Raw genomic sequence first — 21,594 nt, 5'->3', positions numbered from 1 at the left:
GTAGGGTCACCTTCATGATTTTTTTCTCCCAAATAGCAGTGTTAGTGTTCCGGGTGACACAGTGCAGTCAGTTCAGTCAAGTTACAATCCCTTTGAAGATGAAGAGGATACTGGAAGTACTGTCAGTGAAAAGGAGGACAATAAAATCAAAAAGTTGGTGAAAGACGGTTCTCAAACTGTTTTTTATACTTACACTTTTCCTATCCAGGGTTTCCAACTCCGGGTTTCTACAAAAGCATTATGTTGCACAATGCATGAAGTCCTTGTTGAACGGTTATTTTGTTGCAAACCCGACTAACCTCCCAATGCTCTGTCACTCTTTTGTTTTCTGGTTGGTTTTCCTTCACTGGTTCCACAAACGTTAACTGTGGTCATGTGCTTTGAAACTACTGCTGGATCTTTGCTACTGGCTGTGCTCACTAGGTGTTCCCCCCTCCCCTTTCTCACAGTTTAATGTTTCCCCCCCCCCTCAAATGAATATGTTGTCCTTGATGTTTCTCTTGGTGGTAAATAACCTCTATGTTCACTCTTACTGTTATGTGAAAATGGGCAAAGCACGGCATTGCGAAGCAGGTGCCCCTGGTGGCGCAGCGCTGATGATTCTAGATATCCCACCCCCTGCCAAGCTACTTCTGTCAGGGAAGCTAACAGAATTTTTTCCGTGTGTTTAGTGTTAGCAGCTCGGAGAAAAACCAAAGTTACTCTGCAGACTGGTCCGATGAGGAGACCAACAACCCTTTTTCATCGAACGATGCTCCACCAGAAACAAATCCATTTGATGAGGATACTTCCCCTGCAATGGAAGTTAGAGTACGGGCATTGTATGACTATGAGGGTCAAGAGCTTGATGAACTCAGTTTCAAGACTGGTAAATACCCTTTACCTTTTTTTTCTGCCATAAAATGTTGCAAGGCAGGATTGGCCCAAAACATTTTGCTGCCCGAAACAAAATGGCAAATTGCAATGGTACATAGGAGTCAATGCCAGCCACAAGCATCTCTGAGACCGTAAGAACCTGGCTGCAGGATCAGACCAAGGACCCATCCAGTCCAGCATTCTGTTCTCACAGTGGCCAACCAGATGCCTAAGGAAAGCCTGCAAGCAGGACTGGAATGCAGCCTCCCTCTCCACTTAGGATATTGCCTCTGACAGGGAAGGTACAACGTTGGCCTTGGTAACCTTAACCCTCATGAATTGGTCTGATCATCAACTTAAACCCATCCAAGTTGCGGAAAACACTACAATTTGTGGAACCTAATCCCCTAGTTTTTGTGGTGTGAAGAAGTATTCCATTTTGGTCTGTCTTGAATCTCCCACCATTCTGCTGCATGGAATGACCGCAAGTTCTAGTAGTATAAGAAAGAGAAAGAAAACTTTCTCCACCCCATACATAATTTGATATACCTCTATCATGTCCTTCATTACTTGTCCTTTCCCTAATAAAACAAAGCTCCCAAATGTTTTTTCGCTTTCCAGCCCTTTGATCATTTTGGTTGCCCATTTCTGAACTCTTTTCAGTATCCTTTATCAGATTAATGCCAGTAGTCAAAGTGCATTTGCACCATATATTTGTATAACAGCATTATGATATTGCCAATTTTGCTTTCAATCCCTTTCACCTTTTTAACGGCTGTGGCACACAGGGCCAAAATCTTAATAGAACTTCCTGTTCCTGGTCAGTCACTGCCAGTTTGTACCCCATGACTCTATATGTGATACAGTATTAGGAATTTTTGCCCCAATGGACATCACTTTCTACTTGTTTACATTTAATTACATTTGCTATTCTACTGTCCATTCACCCAGTTTGGAGAGCTCCTTTTGGAGCTTGCTTTGAACAATTTGGTATCATCAGTAAACTTGCTCACGCCCAGGTCTAGATCATTTCCGAACAAGGGTCGGGTTCCAATAGCAGTCACTGGGGTTCCTTTTTACCAATCCTGTTCACAAACCAAACTTTGCCTCGGCAAATACACTTAAACAAAAGGTGATTCCTCCACAGACTCCATATCCTCTTAGATGTACTGTGTCCCAGCACCTCCAGTATGCCCTCTGCTGTTCTCCTTGTAGAGTTTTTACCAGAGATAAGTGTTACGACCACTGTATCGATGGTCTACTCAAACGCCAAGCACTCTAGATGGCTGGTCTTGGCTTGGAACAGTCCAGCATTCGTGGGTTTATCTCAAATGTCTTTGGCATGTGCATTTTAGTCTGCAGTGCGTTGGCATCTCTGAATTTCAGTCATGTGCCGCTGAATTCTCAATGCCTAGTTCTACTCCCCACTCATTTGAATGATCATAAACATTTCCCTCTTTTTCCCCCTAGGGGATTTAAATCTGCTCTGCAACCTTCTTATCCCAGGCCTGTCCAGAAACATTTCCCTAAAAATATTTGCCTAAAAAATCAAAACCCTCCGCAACCCCCCAGGACCATTATCTTATACACACATTGACATTACACAGCTGTTGTCTGTCTAGCTGGTCCTGCACTCAGAACTGGTAGCAATCAATTTCCCTGATATCCCTGATTCCCTGAGACCTGCAGGTATAGGGCAGTATATAAATTCAATAAATAATAATAAATGGTATCTAGTGTTTTTTTTTATCCAGTTAACATGATGCTTCAATTGATGCTTTTATTATTTCTGTTTCTGAAGGTATGGGAGGAGCAATGAAATAAAACCCAGATTTCTAATGCTCTGATGCTTATTGGGGGCGAAGAGGCAGTACTGTAACTGCAATGGGAAGACCCATTTCCCTCAAACACTCCCGGGGAGTAGCTATTTTTTGGGTTCTGAAATTACTTTCTCTCCTCACAGGGGAAGAGCTAACTAAAATAGAAGATGAAGATGAGCAAGGTTGGTGCAAAGGCCGCTTGGACAATGGACAAGTTGGACTCTATCCTGCAAACTATGTTGAGGCAATCCAGTGACAAAGAATTGCAGAAGTGCTGCAGTAATTGTCAGTCAGTATGAAGTTGGTGGCCCGCCATGAAGAGAACTGAAATGTGTTGAAATTGTATATATTTCCTTTAATGCAAAAGAATGATGGATTGAAAGATGTGTTCCCAGGGGACAAGATAACAATTCAGACTGAAACTGGGGAAAGGTTGGCAGCTTATGCACAGCACAAAATAACCAGGCCAGAGTGGAGATTTAGTTGGCAAGAAAATTATATTTTTAGAACTTATTGCCAATTTACTGTTTTATCATGCCTTATGTATATTTTCAAATTTGCTACTGCCTCAGTCCCAGTTTTCTGGGTGGTGGGTTGCATTGATTCTTGTTTAAATCACTTCTTTTAAGTGACCTATAATAATTTGCAACTTGTTTTTTTAATTGCAATTTTTTATCTGTTCTTAGCAATATTTGAAAGATGAATTTTTTTAATTTAAAGACTATGTAGCCTGCCATCTTCATGCCTGGTTCATCTACTACTACTTAAATTATGAATTTGATTATTCCTCAGTTTACATTGTACTGTTAACTTTTCCATGTTACTAGCATGCCTTAATGGTGTAAAATGCCAAATTGGGTCTGTTACAGAACATTGTAGCATACTGTCTGCAAATGTTAGTTTGGGTTTCTTGAATGCCATTGATGCATTTTGGCACCAGAAACATGAATTTTCCAAATTACGACTTCAAGTAGATTTCTAGAAGTATAATATTTAAACCTATTTCCATCATATTCTTGCTGAGAAATTTACATTTTGCAAGATGTTAATGATTTTGTGCGATTTGGAAACGTATACGAAGATTATTTTTTCAAGCAAAAGACTGTAAAATAGATTAATGCTTTTTTATTGAGATGCTCTTTAAGTTGTGCATATGTGTATATATAATTTGATATTCAAATGTTTAAAGAGCATGTCCTAATTAGCCAGCCTATTGTCTATGCATTAGATTTAAGGTGGAGTCCAGCACTAGTAAATGTGAGTTTGCTATCCACGTCAGTGGGAAGTTGCAGCTTTAGAGCAAGCCATTTAAATTATAACATATTTAAACTGTGCTTTGACAGTGCATACTCATTTAAACATAAAGTAGATCAGCTGCTCAACCCAGGCCACTGTGGATGTAGTAGTTGGGAGGGATTGTCATAAGGATGTAAGAGCCCAGTTTTGACCCTCTTCCATATGGAGTGGTTTCAGGAGAAAGAGACCTGCATGCACACATAATACGTTCCTGTCCACCCCAACCTCACTTTCCTTGATTGAGGTGGAGGAGGTTGCAAGGTACGCACAAGATCCCCACTCCTTGTAAAGGCCTGGCACACTTGTGGGGGGAAGAGAGAAGACCGGTCTTCCGCTATGCATTCCTGGGATCCTTCTTTGGGCCCTGCATCCACAGCACACTGGAGTGAGGCCTAAGTATTATGTGACTTTGATTCTCAAATAAGATGAACATAGTAGTTACATCCTAATATTAATATCTGTAGGTAGAATCGTGGCTCCAAATATAAACTTGCAGTAGCCCCACTGTGGATTATTGTAGCAGAACACTGTAAAATCTACTTGTTTGCAATTGCAAATCAACTGTAAAAGTGTAAAATTGTATACATTTGTAGGAGATCAAATAGCTGGATTGTGAACATGTTGGAACAAGTTGCTTTATAGAAAATCTAAATCTTATCAGGTAAGTAGAAATGCTATTTTAGGGAACTACACTGTAATTGAAATAACTTTTTGACAATTAAAATGCTGTAAGTGCTCCTGGTATTACATTTGCTTTTGGAGATCAATATATTTATTAACATATGAAGTTCAATTGTATAAGGTTGAGTATTGGATCGCTGCCATCGTAATATTCCAGCATAATTGTTCATGAACAATTATGCCACAAGTGGTGAAAAAATATGTCTGGAGTATTTTTCTGTATAGTACACTATTTTAAAAATAATAAAATCTTAAATATGCTGAACACAAATTTAATGTGAAAGTACTGTTTGGTATATGCATAATGATAAGTAGAAGAACTATTTGTCCCAGGAATGCACACATGACTTCGGCTAACGTGAGACTGGAGAAAGTTACAGTCCTGCCCTCCAGCTATCAAAGTATGCCTACAAAAGGAGTGAAACAGTCAAATATACTTTGGAAGAAATGCTGGCTCAAAATACAGAATAGGCAAAGTGCAGACCCATTACACTAGGCAAGTGTAGAACAAACTGTATTTATGTTCAGGCATGAATATCTTGAGATGAAACAAATGCTGAATAGAGGAATGCTGAACAACCACAAATCAGTTCCTCTTAAAATGTTTGGTTGTGGACAGGGGTGAAAATATGCCAAGGCGCTATTACGTAGAAGGCCCAGTCCCAGTCACCAACCAGGGAGCTTGCCTTAACAGTGGGACCACAGTATCCTGCTGATCTCCTTTACATCCATATATAAACCAGCAAATCAAATACTAGTGTGGCTGTCAGTCTTGTTATTTCCCAGGTGCTTCAGGTGGATTCTGCCGCTTTTCAAAATGAAAGAAAACCAGGCAAGTACATTTCTATGCATATGTTAATCTAGCACTTTATTTTTTCAAAACATGCAAACTCTTTAAAAAAGGTAAAGGGACCCCTGACAGTTAAGTCCAGTCGCAGACGACTCTGGGGTTGTGGCGCTCATCTCGCTTTACTGGCCAAGGGAGCCGGCGTTTGTCCGCAGACAGCTTCCGGGTCATGTGGCCAGCATGACTAAGCCGCTTCTGGCAAACCAGAGCAGCACACAGAAATGCTGTTTACCTTCCCGCCAGAGCAGTACCTATTTATCTACTTGCACTTTGACGTGTTTTCGAACTGCTAGGTTGGCAGGAGCAGGGGCTGAGCAATGGGAGCTCACCCTGTTGCAGGGATTTGAACCAACTGCTTTAGAGATGCAGACTTGGTGCTCCAATGTGCTGCAGGGATAGCTCAAGTGATGCTCTCTAGATGATTTTGGACTCCAATGCCCATCATCCATAACCTTTAGCCATGCTGGATGGGGCTGATATGAGTCCTATATCTGGAGGGCACTATGTTGGCTTATCCCTGTGCTAACCACTTAACTCAGGTCAAGACCTCCCATGTTTAAACTGACCCATGGTAAATAGTCCCAGGAATGGTTTTCAAAGCTCATCCCATTGTTTTCTCCCACTCCAGGGAGTAGAACCCAAACCAATGGCTTCAGCTTACAAGAACGGAGATTCAGACTAAACATCTGGAAGAACTTTCTGATGGTAAGAGCTCTTTGACAGTGGAACGGACTCCCTTGGATGGTGGTGGACTCTCCTTCCATGGATGTTTTTAAGCAGGGGTGGGATGGCCATCTATCATGGACGTTGAGATTCCTGTATTGCAGGCGGTTGGACTAGATGACTGTCAGGGTCCCTTCCAACCCTACAATTCCGGCTTTTATTTAACATGGCCAGCGCACTTACAAACCACATGTAGGACTCGAAATTTTGTGTCCTCATCCTATCTATCCAATTAACTACAAAGAGGGAGGGTAGCGGTTTTGTAACTCCTGCTGATGGCAGAAAATAGCACAGCATGCCAATAGTATCTCAATGCTACTTCAAGCAGCTGCTGTTTAGGAATACCTGTGGAGCTAGTGTTGCAATCGCATTGCACTTTGATACAGACACGCTGATCATCAGCATGTGGACTCCAAAGGTTGACTCCAACTGCAATAGATACAACAAGCATAATATGTTGTGGAGCTGAATTTTTTTTTTTTTACTGGACTAACCCCGAAAGTGGATTTGATCGCTCCTAAAAAAGAACCCATTTCTAAGTGCTTCTTAAATGAACCAATTGTTTAGGCCCAATAGTTTTAATGAACCGATGGCCCATTTGATAAGTAAGAGTCTACCATGGGGAAAAATAAAGTTGACTCTTAATTTTTTCAGGTACATTTTGAGACATTTTCGGTGGGTAGACCGTCACCAGGCAGGCCTCCATCCCTTCCCAGCCAATGCTGGATTACCAAATAGGCAGCAGCCTTTCAGGAGCCCTGCAACTATGAGTCAAAATAGTACTGATCTAGACAGAAAATTACAATTGAGCTTCAAAATCCAAAAATACATTGAGTTAATTTGTGAGGGGCCCCTGAGATTTCGGCTGTCTAGGGGCGTCCACAGAGTTTGGCACAACTTCTTTTTAGTTGTAGGTCATATCACATCCTGCTGCTTGTCTAATTGGCAAGAAGAAACGAAGCTCTACATGTAACCCGTTAGGCTTTCCCCCCCTTCGTCCCAAGCGTGCGCTTGTTTTTCATGTAACATAACAAAAAGCCATCCAGCAACGTCCCTTCCTCTTAATTTCTAAGGACTTGAGGAAGGGCTGAAATCTTGAAAGTTTTAGTGCATGTACCTTGAGGCAAACCTTCAACCAGTTATATCTCCACTCCTCCACCCTCCCAAAAAAGGGCACATTTATTTTCTTGGATCAGGAAACTATTTTTAAAAATACTTTGTATCGGGTATAAACTTTTTGCATCTCCTTTGAGGATCATCAATGAAATGTGAGAAAAGGAAACGGGCATTGGTCCTTTTCCGTCCGCTTGATGAGCGTTCACACGTATATCCGTGTCGCCTTTATTCGCGTGTCGCCTATATAGCCTTCCCCCCCTCCTCGCCCCCGCCCCCGCGCATTAACCCTCTCGGAGCCCTGCCGCCCTGGGCCTTGGCTCGAGGGGCAAGGAACCCCGCCCTCCCGGTCGCCTAGGGAACGCCAAAGCGCCCAACCGAAGGAGGCCCCGCCCCGCTTCCCGGCCTTCCCAATCCGCGCCCAACAAATCAGCCGTTCCTCGCGACGCTCCTCCGCGGAGCTTGCGTGGCGCGACGTGGACCTGCGCGCGCCGCGTGGAGGCCCCGCCCCCTCCCCGGCCCGCCTCGTTGGCGCGAGCGTGTGAGACGCGCGCGAGTTGGCCGTCCTCCTCCCTCCTCCCTTTCCTCCTTCCGTGGCGCTTGAGGCGGCGCTTCTTGAGGCGGCTTCGTCGTCGTCTTCGTCGCCTCCGGGTCTCCGCCGCGCGTCTGCCGAGAGAGAGGATGTGCGAGCCCAGCAAGCAGGACATCGGCGCCGTTTTCCGGAGGCTCCGCTCCGTCCCCACGAACAAGGTAAGCCAGCGGGGCAAGGTCGGCGTCGGGGGCTTCCCTTCTCCCGGCCCGAGGGAGGGAGGCGGACCTCTCTCCGCTGACACGTCGCGCCTCCGCCGCCTCCCGGCCCGGCCCGCGCCTCCCCCTCCCGAGGCGTCTCCGGGAGCTTCGTGGTTCCCGTGGGTTTGCTTACTTTTGCCTGCCGCCCTGGAGAGGCCAGACACGCGCGATGAGAACAAGATCCCACGGAGATCGTGATCCTTGTCGGGATTTCGCACAGACCATTGTCCCTCCCACCTCCTTGAGGATCGCTACATAGCTGCCAAGTTATCCCTTTTTTAAAGGGATTTTCCCTTATGCTGAATAGGCTTCCTCGCGAGAAAAGGGAAAACTTGGCAGCTATGGGATCGCTATGCTTTCCGAACTCCCTCCCCCAAATCGCATTATCCGCCAGGCGCTTTGCGCTTGCGATCCTAACACCCCGAGGTACGTGGGGAGCAAGCCCCGTCCGATTAGGCGGGGCTTGCTTTCGAGTAGACGTGGCCAGATTCGTTTCATCTCTCTCTCTTGCATTTTTACATTATTTTTGCATTTTTGCATTTGTTCATTTATTGCCTTTATCTTCCAAAGAGCTGAGAGTGGTGTGCATGGTTCTCCTCCTCCCCCGTCCCCATTTCGTCCTCACAACAACCCTGTGAGGTAGGTCAGGCTAATAGAGGGGAGACTGGCCCAGGATCAGATCACCCAGTAAGCTTCATGGATGATGTGGGGATTGGAACCCCGGTCTCCCTCTGTTGCAAATGACTTCGTTTCTAGGGACTTGAGGAAGGGGCTGAAACCGTTAAGGGTTTTGCTGCATTTGTTTGCAGACAGACTTTGGGTGCTTTCAGCCAAACGCAAAAGAAAAAAGGGCACGTTGATTTACTTGGATCAAGTATTGGGAAACATAAGGACAGCTATGTAGGTAGATGTGTCCTTCCTGATTTATATCCATCCATGTATTGTGGAGCTGATGTTGCCTTTTGTAGGGTGAAGTACACCTGCTTCCTGCCCAGAACTCTTCACTCCTTTTTCTTTGCTGGAATTCACTGTCAAGGTTCTATCTGCCTTGTCACTGTTGGCAATATTCCTTTAAAGCACAGCATGGAAGGGAGTGAAAACTGATGAGGTGGCTTAGGAATTAGGGCTGTAGTTGATTTTGTCTTTTCCATTTTCTTCTTGGTGAACAGTGAGTCAGTGACCTTTCAGAATAGGAGGAGCACTGTAATGTGGGCATTTCCAACAGGCAATTATTTCTGCAGTGTTAAATGCACTTCCCACATATTTTCTTCATGTAATTTTGTTTGCTCGTTCCTGCGCACTCTGACATGACTGTATAACATGGGTAGGCAAACTAAGGCCCGGGGGCCAGATCTGGCCCAATCGCCTTCTAAATCCGGCTCGCAGATGGTCCGGCAATCTTTGTTTTTACATGAGTAGAATGTGTCCTTTTATTTAAAATGCACCTCTGGGTTATTTGTGGGGCCTGCCTGGCGTTTTAACATGAGTAGAATGTGTGTTTTTGTTTAAAATGCACTCTGGGTTATTTGTGGGCCATAAGAATTCGTTCATTCCCCCCCCCCCTGCAAAAAAATAGTCCGGCCCCCCACATGGTCTGAGGGACAGTGGACTGGCCCCTGCTGAAAAAGTTTGCTGACTCCTGCTGTATAATTTTATAATGATTGGTTATGGTGCCCAAAGTCAAGTTACTTTATCTTCTGTTCTGATGGTTTGTGGAAATATGTGTAAAACAGCATGTTCATTTCAAGCAGTGATTCCGAACTTGTTCTGAGTTATAACAGATTAAGCTACCAGGATGATGAAATCATCTTATAAGATGATGAAATAAAAACGCTGCAGGGCAAACAGGTTCAGGCAAGTTGGTTGCTGGCAAGTGGGCTAGCTGGAAATAATTACTGCTCCGTTATAGCTCTTTAGTCAAGTGGTTTGGAGGTAGCTGTGTGTGGACATGATCATAACAAGGAGGATTTGGAATTCAGAGGCTGCCGAATGAATAAAAGTAAAATGTTCTGCTGGTACCTTGGTAGGTGCTCTGACGCCTTACAGTTTAAAAACTAGCTTGTATATTGTTCTGGGTCATATTAATGTTTGTTAACAGGTCTGTTCACATGCACATGTTAGGAGGTGTCAGATGGTGACAGTTATCCTAGTGAATGTTTTTTGTTAATAAATCAGTGTGGATATCAATTCTATGCATATTAATTTGGAGAAGGCCCACTGTGTTCTAGATGCTTAACTCCCAGTTAAGTGTGCATAGAATTGCAGCCCTAGACATGTTGGGCTTCTTTTGTACAGTGTTCTGATAGGTGACCTGTCACAGTTGGCCGGAGCGGGCTACTTCAGAGTAACGACTCTACACAGCTCTGCATTTTATTCTTTTATTGGTGCTGCGTATTTACAGTGCTGAAGTCATTGCTATTTACACGGAGCTATGTGTTCAGTCGGGTTCAGAACCTCCGAATGGCTTTTGGCGCGTCTTTCTCCAACACAAAAGCCTGGGTAGACCCATCCTCTTTCCCCTCCTCTTTCTGCACAATTCCGGAGTTGGGGGGATGGGTCTCCCCCCCCTTATTTGCCCCTTCCTGTCCCACCTGGGACCCTGGCTCCGCTACCTTGCCTGAGCCTCGGACACGACTTCCTGCTTCCCCACTGGAATCGGAACTCTCTCTGCTTTCCCCTGTGCTCGGGGATGGGCTTGAACTCAGGAGGGGAGGGACTTCGCGATATCCCCTGTCCCTCACATGACCTAATAAAGAGAAAGACTATATAGTCTATATACTGTGAGCTCCCGTTGCTCGGTCCCAACTCCTGCCAACCTAGCAGTTTGAAAGCACGTCAAAGTGCAAGTAGATAAATAGGTACCGCTACAGTGGGAAGGTAAACAGCATTTCCGTGTGCTGCTCTGGTTCACCAGAAGTGACTTACTGTAGTCATGCTGGCCACATGACCTGGAAGCTGTACGCTGGCTCCCTCAGCCAATAACACGAGATGAGCGCCGCAACCCCAGAGTCGGTCACGACTGGACCTAATGGTTAGGGGTCACTTTACCTTTATATAGTCTGAAGCAGCTAGGTGACGGTCTTCCACCTGCAGGTACAGTGTTAGAAACTGAGATATATAAACTAGGTGCCAAGTGGTTCTTTAAACCAAGATAGCAGTCGTCAAAATGGAATGTCTAGTTGCCATTTTTGGGCAAGACGGCTCTAAAGTCTCATTTTTCAAATGATAGACTGACTGTGATTGATTATTAGTTAAGGTAGGTAAAGGTAAAGGATCCCTGGACGGTTAAGTCAAGTCCAATTTGACTATGGTGTGTGGCGCTCAACTCCGCTTTCAGGCCGAGGGAGCTGCAGGCAGCTTTCTGGGTCATGTGGCGAAAATGACTAAACTGTTTCTGGCACACGGAGCACACTGATGAGTGCCAGAGCGCATGGAAACAAGTGCCAGAGTGCACGGAAACACTGTTTAACTTCCTGCTGCAGCGGTACATATTTATCTACATGCACTGGTATGCTTTCAAACTGCTAGGCTGGCAGGAGCTGGGACGAAACAACGGGAGCTCACCCTGTCATGCAGATTCGAACTGCCAACCTTGGTCAGCAAGCCCAAGAGGCTCAGTAGTTTAGACCACAGTGCCACCTGCGTCTCCATCAGTTAAACATCTGGCTAATTCAGATGGCAACCTTGAACTAGGTTAAGAGCATTGAGAACTTGAAGAAAAGTCACTTGATTCAAGGAGAGTCCTCATATATATTGGCCTATTCCTAACTCTTTTTCTTAATGGTGACATAGACCATTCATAACATGAGAATATTCTTCACAACTGTGAGCTGGGCAGTGGGGTGGGATAATTGAAGACAAGCTACAAAAAGTAACTATAATGTTGTTCACTGTTCCCGCTCAGACTGAACAGAAAAAGTATTTTGGTTCCTGAAATTTATTCAGATGGTGCAGAGAGAATTCTACAGGATGGAGGATTAGTGTGTGAAAACAGGCATGCACCTCCAGATGGTGGAGAGGTCAGGTGCCATCCTGGCACCCAGGCATCTTCACTTGGTAGAAGTGGTTGATAGGTGCAAAATGTGTGACACCCAGCTAATTTCAAAGACTGCAGGTACACTAGAAGTTACACCAAGGCAACCAACTTTTTGCCTAACTTCAGCTCATTTGGTGGAGTAATTTAGAGCTATTTATTCTGCAGGTCTCGCACTGCAGTTTAGATGCTTACTTGTCTCTATATGCTATACACTTTTTGTATTGTTTTCTAGATATGCTTCGACTGTGGAGCGAAAAACCCAAGCTGGGCAAGCATAACGTATGGCGTTTTCCTGTGTATTGACTGCTCAGGGACTCATCGATCACTTGGGGTTCACTTGACTTTCATTCGGTAAGGAATTTGCATGCTGTTTTTGGATTGGGGATGCTTTTCCTGTGTTACTGCATTTGGCTGACTTCGTCCCATGTGGTAAGTAAAGATGTTTGTGAGTAAAAGGTTTGTTCATCTTGTGTAAGGATGGTATCCAACACGGCCCTTCTGCTAACAGGGGAGGGAGGCAATTTTCAGATTTTCAGCAATGTCTCTCTCCACCCCCCCCCCCGCCTCTAGCACCTGTTGACAGAGGGAAAGCATTGAATCCCATCCTCAGAATGCTACTTTGGCATCAATAGTAGATACAGGAGAATTTCATTGGTGTGGTTGTAAGGAGAGGCCAAGATCTGATAATTGCTCTTTCAATATCAGACAGTCACCTTTCGGATCAGACCTGAAATTCTGGATATGGTTTAACTTGGCTTTTGTTGTGCTGACTTGTTTTCTTACTGCTTTTATCCCCTCCTAGTGGTGCAACAATGAAACTGCTAGAACAGTTGCAAAGCTAAGCAGGGTCCACTATAGTTTCAAATAGGAAGGGTGACCACTTGCGGGGATCGGACTAGATGACCCTTAGGGGGCCCTTCCAACTCTACAATTGTATGGTGATATTGTGTTAACTGTTCTAAATGGTTTCTTAGGTAGTCTGAAACGGTGGGGTCTAAATATCTGTTGAAATTATTGGATTTATTCCATCTTACCATTGAGAGGGAACATTTATATTTTTATTAAGTTGAAGTGGTTTTAAATATAAACAAAGTTTTGATTGCCTTCAGCTTTACTGTGAATGTTGCTGTCTGAGGGTTGTGCATTAGAAAACTGCAATCGTGTTTCTATTTTAGAACTAAACATTTATGAGTCATATATCGGATACTGAATATCACAGTCTTTATTTACTTTACCAACCAATCACCTGTGTCGTGTTGGTGTTTGAGCTTCATACTTTGAATATTAGAACAGCTTTCCTAAAGATTGATTGGTTCTGTTTACAGGAGCTAGAATGCCAGAAGTATAAATGGAAGTTTCCCTTGTTAGATGGCTGTGCCACATAATTAGCAATTTTCTGTTTTGGCTTTAAAGACTCAATTTTTTAAAAAAGTAATCTGAATCATCTGAATCTCCTCCGAAGCATATACAGCCATGGGAAAAAGAAAGTGCACCCTCTTTGAATTCTGTAGCTTTGTTTATGAACACATAATAACAACCATCTGTTCCTTAGCAGGTCTAAAAATTATGTAAATTATGTAAATGCAACCTCAGGTGAACAACAACACATGACATATTACACTATGTCATGATTTATTTAACAGCAGCAAAAAAGTTTTGCTTCAAGATTTTGTTTGGAAATACAGTAATTGTTAGAAAAGTTCTCATTTTTTTCTTTTTTCTTCTTCTTTTGGTAGGTCTACAGAATTAGATTCTAACTGGTCATGGTTTCAGCTGCGATGTATGCAAGTTGGAGGAAATGCTAATGCTGTAGGTTTATTTGTGAAGTTGAGTTTTTACCCCGGTTTACAGAGATCTGTTTCATATCATTCATATTTTGCAGAAGGTCTCTGTCTGTCTGTCTGTCTGTCTGTCTGTCTGTCTGTCTGTCTGTCTGTCTCTCTCTCTCTCTCTCTCTGTGTGTGTGTGTGTTTTATTTTTGTGAGTGCAAAATTTACACCTGAGTGGTTAACCTGTGGTAAAGCCCTTCAGATGTTACTGGGCTAAATTCCCATCAGTCCCAGCCAGTGGTCCAACAGCACCTGGAGAACCACAGATTAGTCACCCCTGATTTATGTATATAATTCTACCCCATTTATTTAACTACAAAGTGTTCCCAGAACAGCGAGCAATACCTTACTGAACACAAAATTCTGCTTCTGAGAATCCTGTCTTCTTTCTTTGTTTACAAGCAAGTTTTCATTCCTTATGGATGCAAACATATGCTTGAAACTGTATGAACAATGCTTGCTGAAATCTGGGATTGTTTTCTCATTGGTATGGGGTTAGGGCTTCTGTGTTCTAGAAAAACCAGAACACATTATGCAAAATAGCAGCAGAATCAACTGCAAAATCAGAAACTGTAATTTTGCACAATTTATACAGGTTATAGAATTTGGATTGCCTGTGTGCACTTTTTAAAACAATGCATGTAACCCTGCTAATGGCTACTTGATTTTCTCATGCTCCTGATATTTACCCCAAACATGTATGTATTATATATGTTTTATTACTTCTATTTTAGCATGTGTTCTCATTAACTTTGTTTTCTTGCTAAAATCCTTTCTTTCTTTCTTTCTTTCTTTCTTTCTTTCTTTCTTTCTTTCTTTCTTTCTTTCTGCTATAACCTGTATTTGGTTGACCAATGAATTTTGATTTGTTTTGTTGTTTGAATATTTGATATTTGAATTTACACTCAAATGGAAAATATATAAATGCTATAGAAAAACGCTACAACTTTCATCTCATTGCTTACATGCAAGGATTCCTGATAATGTTCGCCCACCATAACATAACATAACATAACATAACATAACATAACATAACATAACCCAAACATAAAATACATTTGCTTTAACTTTAAGGAATAAACCCACTCTCAAATGCTTTTAAAAATACACACATTGTCTTTCTTTAATGTACTCTTTTTTTTTGTAGTCTGCATTTTTCCACCAACATGGTTGCACTACAACGGACACCAATGCTAAGTATAGCAGTCGTGCTGCTCAACTTTACAGGGAAAAAATTAAGTCACTTGCAACTCAGGCAACACGGAAGTATGGTACTGATGTAAGTGATCTTCACTCTACCTCATTCATTGATTCTTTTTTTTTACTTTCTTGTTAGACCAGTGTTGTATTTCCAGGAAATCTAATGTTTATAAAGCTGACATGCAACATACCACATGGTGTTCAGACATTTGCTTAGCTCTTTAAGAATGTTGCAGTAATGAGGAAAGATGGAAGATGCTGTATCAATTAATATCATGGCTTCTGCCATCTCTTTGGTGCATTTTGTCGCCTCCGTAGCATTTAGGCATAGTTCTGGCACCTCTTTTTCTAGAAAAAAACCCCTGAATAATATCAATCACTTAAATTGTATTTCCAGTGTGCTTTGCATTCCTGAACAGATTATTGCAAGAAATTGGGGGGGGGAACCCCACTATCATACTTTCACTGAAATGAAATCTTTTTGGCCCCCAATTATCAGCATGTCATCACTTGGCATGTTGCCTTACTGCACAAAGTACAATCTTGTTCATCATACAGTTTCATCAAAGTTGCAGAAGTGTTTCTGTTGGGGTACAGTACCTGTATAATTAATACATTACCTGTGCAGTCAGAGGAGGTTTAATATGTAGACATCATTCATCAACATAAAGTGTGACCAAGAGGGTCATTGATTTCTTATGAACTGCGATGGTAGCATCTTGCCCTATATAAGTCAAAATTAGTTTTCCAAATGGATATGAGATTTTTTTTAAAAACCGAAACATCTAGCATTATCTTTGTACAAGAAGAATGGATTTCTGTTAGTTCAGTGGGAATTCACCTTCCTCTGCATACCTCCCAATCACTCCCAGAATCTTTTCTGGAGGGTTGGAATGAGAATGAGAGGAAGATGGAAGTCCTGTTGCACAAGTGGAAGCCAATTCAGGCAACATTGAATTGCACCCTAAGCAGCATTCAAAATTCACTAGGCACCAGGCGCATTGCACCTGGCTATTGGCCACTTGTGACCAAGTGAAGATGCCCGGGCACCAGGATGGCACATGATGTCTCCATCATCTGGAGGTACATGCCTGGGGATCCTTGGGTCTGGACTGTTTTCACACACAATCAGAATGAATTTCAGGAACCAAAAAGTCTTGTGGAAAAATACGACTTTGAAGCTATCTGGCCCCAAAATGACTGTCACCTGGTTTGAGGAGCCATTTGGCATCTAGCTTATAGCTCTGAGTTTCTAACACGGACCCTAAGTCTTGCGGCCCTTGAAAAAGTAGATAACTAATCTTTACTGCAGAGGTATGAAATCTTTTTTCCATCCAAGGGCCCACATTCCCTCTTGGTCAAATTTTTGGAGGCTGCGTGCAAAAGTGGGCAATGAATGGAAGTCTGACCTTTTGTACAGTAGGCTGTGTTCCAGCCCTGCAAACCAGAGGTTGACATAAATGCCCCCACCCCAAAATGCCTCCTCCCCCACCTCCACCCAAGGAAATAAAGAGACATGCTCATTATTCAAGGAGACATACGGTAGGTGTGGAGCATGGCTACTAAAGAGTGGGGCCTGGGGGAGCATTCCACAGTTTTGGAGAGACTACAATAAAAACCCTGTTCCTGCCTGTTTGTGTTTGCACTTGCTTAAAAAAAAAGACAATAAAATAATCTGACTGGATATCAACAGGTGAGGAGAACTTATTATGCAATTATAATGTATTTATAGTCCTGATCTAATCACTTTTATGTTAATCTGATGCACTGATCATATTTAAAATCAATGATAACTTATATAGGTTTGAAATATTTTTTCTGTTTTTTTTACCTTAGTTACTTGTATTAGCTGTATTTTTCCTTGAAATGTAGAACCTCACCTGTAAATGCTCAAAACATCAGTCAAACCTGCTACCTTTATACGAGGCCATTAAATGTAATATTTATATTCACATCTGTGTGACTTTATGGAAGTCTACACTTTTGTTCTGCAGATGTCCAGTGCTCATGCAGACATGGGGGTGGGGTCCATGTGCTTTGATTGCATGGAGCTCCCTTCACATGATGAATATATGAAAAGGACTACAGCTGCCCATAGGAAACAGTGGAGAAATTGAGCATTTTAGCTTAGCTATGATTGGGTAGCAGCAGTATGTTTCCCGCCCACCCCCAAGGCATACAAAGCCTGTCTTTGGCTTTGAATATAAACCTGGAAGTTTCCTATCTGGAATTTCTGTGGCTCTTGGAAGTCTAGAGAACTGTGTTTTTACTAGAATTGTTTTCTTTTAATTTATAAAAGTACATTTCTTTATACCTAGGGAAATCCCAAGTGTCTAGCATCTGTGTGACCTTATTTTTTGGGTAGCCTTGTGTCAATTCCAAGCTGATGACCCAAATTTGCTGTCAGAGAGAATGGTGATGTTGAAAGAAATTGAGAACTGCTGAATGTTCAGCATTGCTTAATGTTTCATTGGAGCATATGAATGCCAGTGTCAATTGTCTGGAGCTTAGGAGCCATCAGATTTTGAATGCTTACATTAACTGTATCCGCTGCAACATTTCCAATAGGTCTTGCACTCCTGTATGTTTGCCTTCATTTCAAAGACTAGTCCCGTGTGATGCCCTTTATGAAAATGTCTGTACATGCTGTTGATTATGCCTAAAACGTACATTGTTGAGGGAACATCCTGAGATGACATGCTGTGTTTGTTCTAGTTGTGGATAGATGGCAGTGGAGCCCCCCCTCTATCACCACAAGAAAAAGAGGAAGACTTCTTTGCATCTCACGTTTCTCCTCGGGTATAGAATAAGTTGGATTTTGCTTCTTAAGTCTCTGGTATTTCTCAAGTAGCAAAGTTTCAATATGTGTTCTGGCCCATGCATGGGTGTACAGTAAACGTCCCCTCTATTGTCTTGAGAGGGCCATGGATCCATGCACTTCCTGGCCACCACAACCAAGAGTGGGAGGGTGGGGACCTAGTCACAGAGCAGAGGCAATGCAGTGTTGTCCCTGTGTGGCCATGAGCTGCCTCTGTTCAGCAGCAGAATAGATGATGGCACTAGTTTACGCCAACACAATATTGCACTTCCTGCAGTTGATCATAGTGGTAGGTGGCGGTTTAGTCCTCGCTCTCCCACTCTGCACTGGTGACCGGACGTGCTTCTAGCATCCCTGCTTAGGACTGATTGAATAATATGTGACCTGCAATGTACTGTAATGTTAAATCTGCAAGTATCAGTCTTGTAACAATGATTGCTATCAGTTACTGTTTACACAAAATAGAACACTTTGTAATCAAGTTTACATTGATTTTAAATAATGTTTCTAGGGTTGTTGAATTTACGAAATTGGCAGTCGTCTTATCTAATTCTGTAACTTTATGTAAACTATTAGTGAAGATATTCTAGTGACAAGTTATGGCAGAACTATTTGGGTCCTTTACTTTTGTCCAGTAGATGATTCATAATTTTTCTTATTGAAAAAATGTCGCTGTGAAATTTTAGATTTCTCATACATGTGTCTATAATTTGCATGACGGCATAAACATTGAGATTAACTAGTGTCTTAGCTAGTTCAGTTTTTTTTGGGTTACTTTGGGCTTACTCCGAATAGATAGCAGTAACTAATTTCTCCTTTTCTGCAGGTTATCAACACAGAATGGGAGTTAACACACCAGGAGACAATAACTCTAAAACAGACTTCTCCAGAAAATGATTCAGAAAACAAAGAAGGTACAATTTGAAGAGGAGAGACAGAGTTTTTAGACTAAAGTTGAGCATTCTTGACTACCGCTTATTCTTGTGCCTCCTTTTTATAATATTGCTGCACATGCAATAACAATAGATGCTAAAAAGCAGGCACCTGTGTTTAGCAAACATCTGTAAAAGGGGAATGGCTTATGCTGCTTTATGAATAATAGCTTAGCCAGTTCTGTTGTCACTGCATCTGAAGCACAACTTCAAACATGAGAGAAATGCAGTATAGTTACAAAAATTTGTCGTCACTTTCATGTTGTAATCCATTTGCAGTTCCAACTTCTTAATACTGTGATTAATTTATTTCTCCAGTGAAAAAAAGTTCGCAGAGAGTGGAAGCTTAGGGTGGGGGGTATGAGTGTGTGTGTGTGTGTGTGGGAAATCTCTCTAGTAAGGTATTTTTGAATATTCTAAAATGGACTATTTGTACTTAATGTTTTTATATATCTAGAAGAACCTGAACATGGACCAAGTGTTGATTGCCTTAGTGTCTCACCACAAGCTTCATTAGGTAATCAGTCCAAAACAGTCTTGTGTGTTTTAATGTGTACATGTTTGAAGTGAGTTTGGTTTGGGAAAAAGCAGTGCAAATTTTGCACTGAGCATTTAGTGACTGGCACCAGAGCCAGCACAGTATCTAGGTATGGGCATCTAAATATGCCCTTTTGCTCCATTCATGATGCTTATTTCTCTTCTGAGAAATGTAATGTGGTAACGGCCTCCTGAACCTGTCACAGGTCAGAATGCATGTGGGGGATTGCATGTTTTAATGCTCCTCCATATTGAATGCTTTCATATAGAAAATCAACACATCTGGCAAAAACAGGCTAGCTTGTTATAAGGCTTGGCATCTGTAACATAGGGGAGGTTAGATCTGTAATTTCCCCCAGCTGCAGCTGGAATAGTGCAGTCCCTCGAAGACAGTATCATATGCTTAACTCCCTCCCCGCCCCGCAATAGTGTGGCCCTTAGGGTCCAGCAGTTGCCATATATTGCAAATTCAGATGTTTATTTAAAACATTGACCTTTTTAGTTAGTGACGTGTGTTTGTTTTTTATCTCTTATTTTAGCCAACTCGGAGAATGTAAATGCTTCAAGCACCACACATAGCAAAGGTGACCGTGGATCTTTTTAAATATCCTGTTGGACTGCTTCAGTTTCCACATTTAGGACTTCCGTGGAATAGAGCATTATAACAGTTTTCTTAGCTTCTTATACCAATTTAAGCAAATGTATCTCCCTCTAACAAATTTATTTTTAATTTTTTAATTTTTAATTTTGAGAAAGTAATAATAATAAATAAATAAGAATAAAACTGTGGACCCCACCACCGAGACCATTCCATTGCAACTATCCGGGCCTCCCAAAATTTCAACACCTCTTGCGATGGTTTGAGCCCTTTCCATTTTAACAGTACAGATTCTACAAACACCTTCCAACCTCTAACAATTTAAACAGTCTTAGATGCTTTTAATTTCCCCCAACTATGTTTCTGGATTGCTGATATTCCCCATACATTTTTTAAACATCTTGAATAGCCTCATGACCATTGAATACTTCAGTATTTGAGGTATTAAGTCTGGAGATCAGTCTGGAGATCCTCACATATAGGAGGGGTCTGCATCCTTATTTCTGTGAATGTTGGATCTTCCTTTAGTCAACAAACAGATGATTGACAATTTCAGCTCTGGGAACATAAGAAAAGCTTTGCTGGATGGAACCAAAGGCCCATGCAGTTCTGAATCCTTGTTCTCACAGCGCCAGTCCAATGCCTCTTGGAATCCCCACAAGCAGAATATGAGGGCAGTCTCCTTTTGTTCCCCAGCAACACGCTGTCACTGATTCATGCAACCTTCAGGACTAGTCACCTCCATGATTTTGTCCCATTTCCTTTTAATAAGAGCATAAAAAAACCTATTGGTGTGGGGAAGGGTTTAGTCTTCCTCTTAATGCTGAGTAGATCAGTCTTCCAAAGTATTGCTCTTAAGGTGTATCAACTGGTTTAATGTCTGCTGGTTTAGATTCATGACCCAAAATTCTGTTGTGAAACTTTGATTTGAAGGGTGGAATCTAAATGCATTAGAGAGAGGAAGATTTTGTTCTTTAGGTACCTTGTTCTTTAAAAGCACACTTTCCCTAAGCTATTTTTTGGAGAGGGCATATAAGTTATTAACTGGTTCCCTAATTTGTGCCTAGTGTCTTGATTCTCACCCCATTCTGCCCCGGGGCATAAAGCTTGTTCATACTTCTGTACCCCGTGTGTGTGTGTGTTAAAATTGTGTAAAATTTGACAACTTTGATTAAATATCAAGGAGGTATGCTTGTCTGTTGTTGGACAACTTCTCTGAATTGCTGTATCATTGGCTCATTGGACAACTTCTCTGAATTGCTATATCCTTGGCCCTTTGTGAATTTGGTAGTTCACAGAAATGTATTTGTTTATACTGTAGCTAATATTTTAATGTTTGAAAATAAGACATTCCATACTACACTGTACTGCTAATTTCCTTAATGAAACTGCTGTATTTCAGGTAAGGAAAATAAAGGGGGAACCTTGCTGATAACATCATGCTTTTGTGTAGATTGTTGTTAAGACTATTTGCATGCTCAAAAAATATAGATCATAACAAAATATGTGTTGAACTTTCC

General features: G+C 42.1%; 2 protein-coding genes across 10 annotated transcripts in view; both read left to right on the top strand.

The window, feature by feature from the left end:
- Positions 1–7,052, top strand: part of PACSIN2 (protein kinase C and casein kinase substrate in neurons 2) — a 46,121-nt gene extending 39,069 nt beyond the window's left edge. For 4 of the 7 annotated variants that reach the window (XM_035137706.2, XM_035137707.2, XM_035137711.2 and 1 more), the window contains 3 exons: positions 37–153; positions 672–868; positions 2,819–7,051. In XM_035137706.2, the coding sequence (XP_034993597.1) occupies positions 37–153; positions 672–868; positions 2,819–2,931 (427 nt within the window). In that variant the 3' untranslated portion in view covers positions 2,932–7,051. Of the gene's footprint in view, positions 1–36; positions 869–2,818 lie in introns of those variants that run through there. The other 3 variants (XM_035137712.2, XM_035137713.2, XM_060275146.1) reach the window with 3 other exon arrangements.
- An 819-nt stretch (positions 7,053–7,871) lies between these two features.
- Positions 7,872–21,594, top strand: part of ARFGAP3 (ADP ribosylation factor GTPase activating protein 3) — a 32,647-nt gene continuing 18,924 nt past the window's right edge. The window contains exons 1-8 of one of the 3 annotated variants that reach the window (XM_035137639.2): positions 7,872–8,085; positions 12,393–12,511; positions 13,897–13,969; positions 15,137–15,268; positions 17,905–17,988; positions 18,834–18,921; positions 19,397–19,456; positions 20,016–20,060. In XM_035137639.2, the coding sequence (XP_034993530.1) occupies positions 8,017–8,085; positions 12,393–12,511; positions 13,897–13,969; positions 15,137–15,268; positions 17,905–17,988; positions 18,834–18,921; positions 19,397–19,456; positions 20,016–20,060 (670 nt within the window). In that variant the 5' untranslated portion in view covers positions 7,872–8,016. The remainder of the gene's footprint in view (positions 8,086–12,392; positions 12,512–13,896; positions 13,970–15,136; positions 15,269–17,904; positions 17,989–18,833; positions 18,922–19,396; positions 19,457–20,015; positions 20,061–21,594) is intronic. The other 2 variants (XM_035137643.2, XM_035137641.2) reach the window with 2 other exon arrangements.

Source organism: Zootoca vivipara, chromosome 5 (genome assembly GCF_963506605.1).
Source record: "Zootoca vivipara chromosome 5, rZooViv1.1, whole genome shotgun sequence".
NCBI lineage: Eukaryota > Metazoa > Chordata > Lepidosauria > Squamata > Lacertidae > Zootoca > Zootoca vivipara.
Note: the sequence above shows the minus strand (reverse complement) of the source record. Positions and strands in the feature narration are given on the sequence as shown.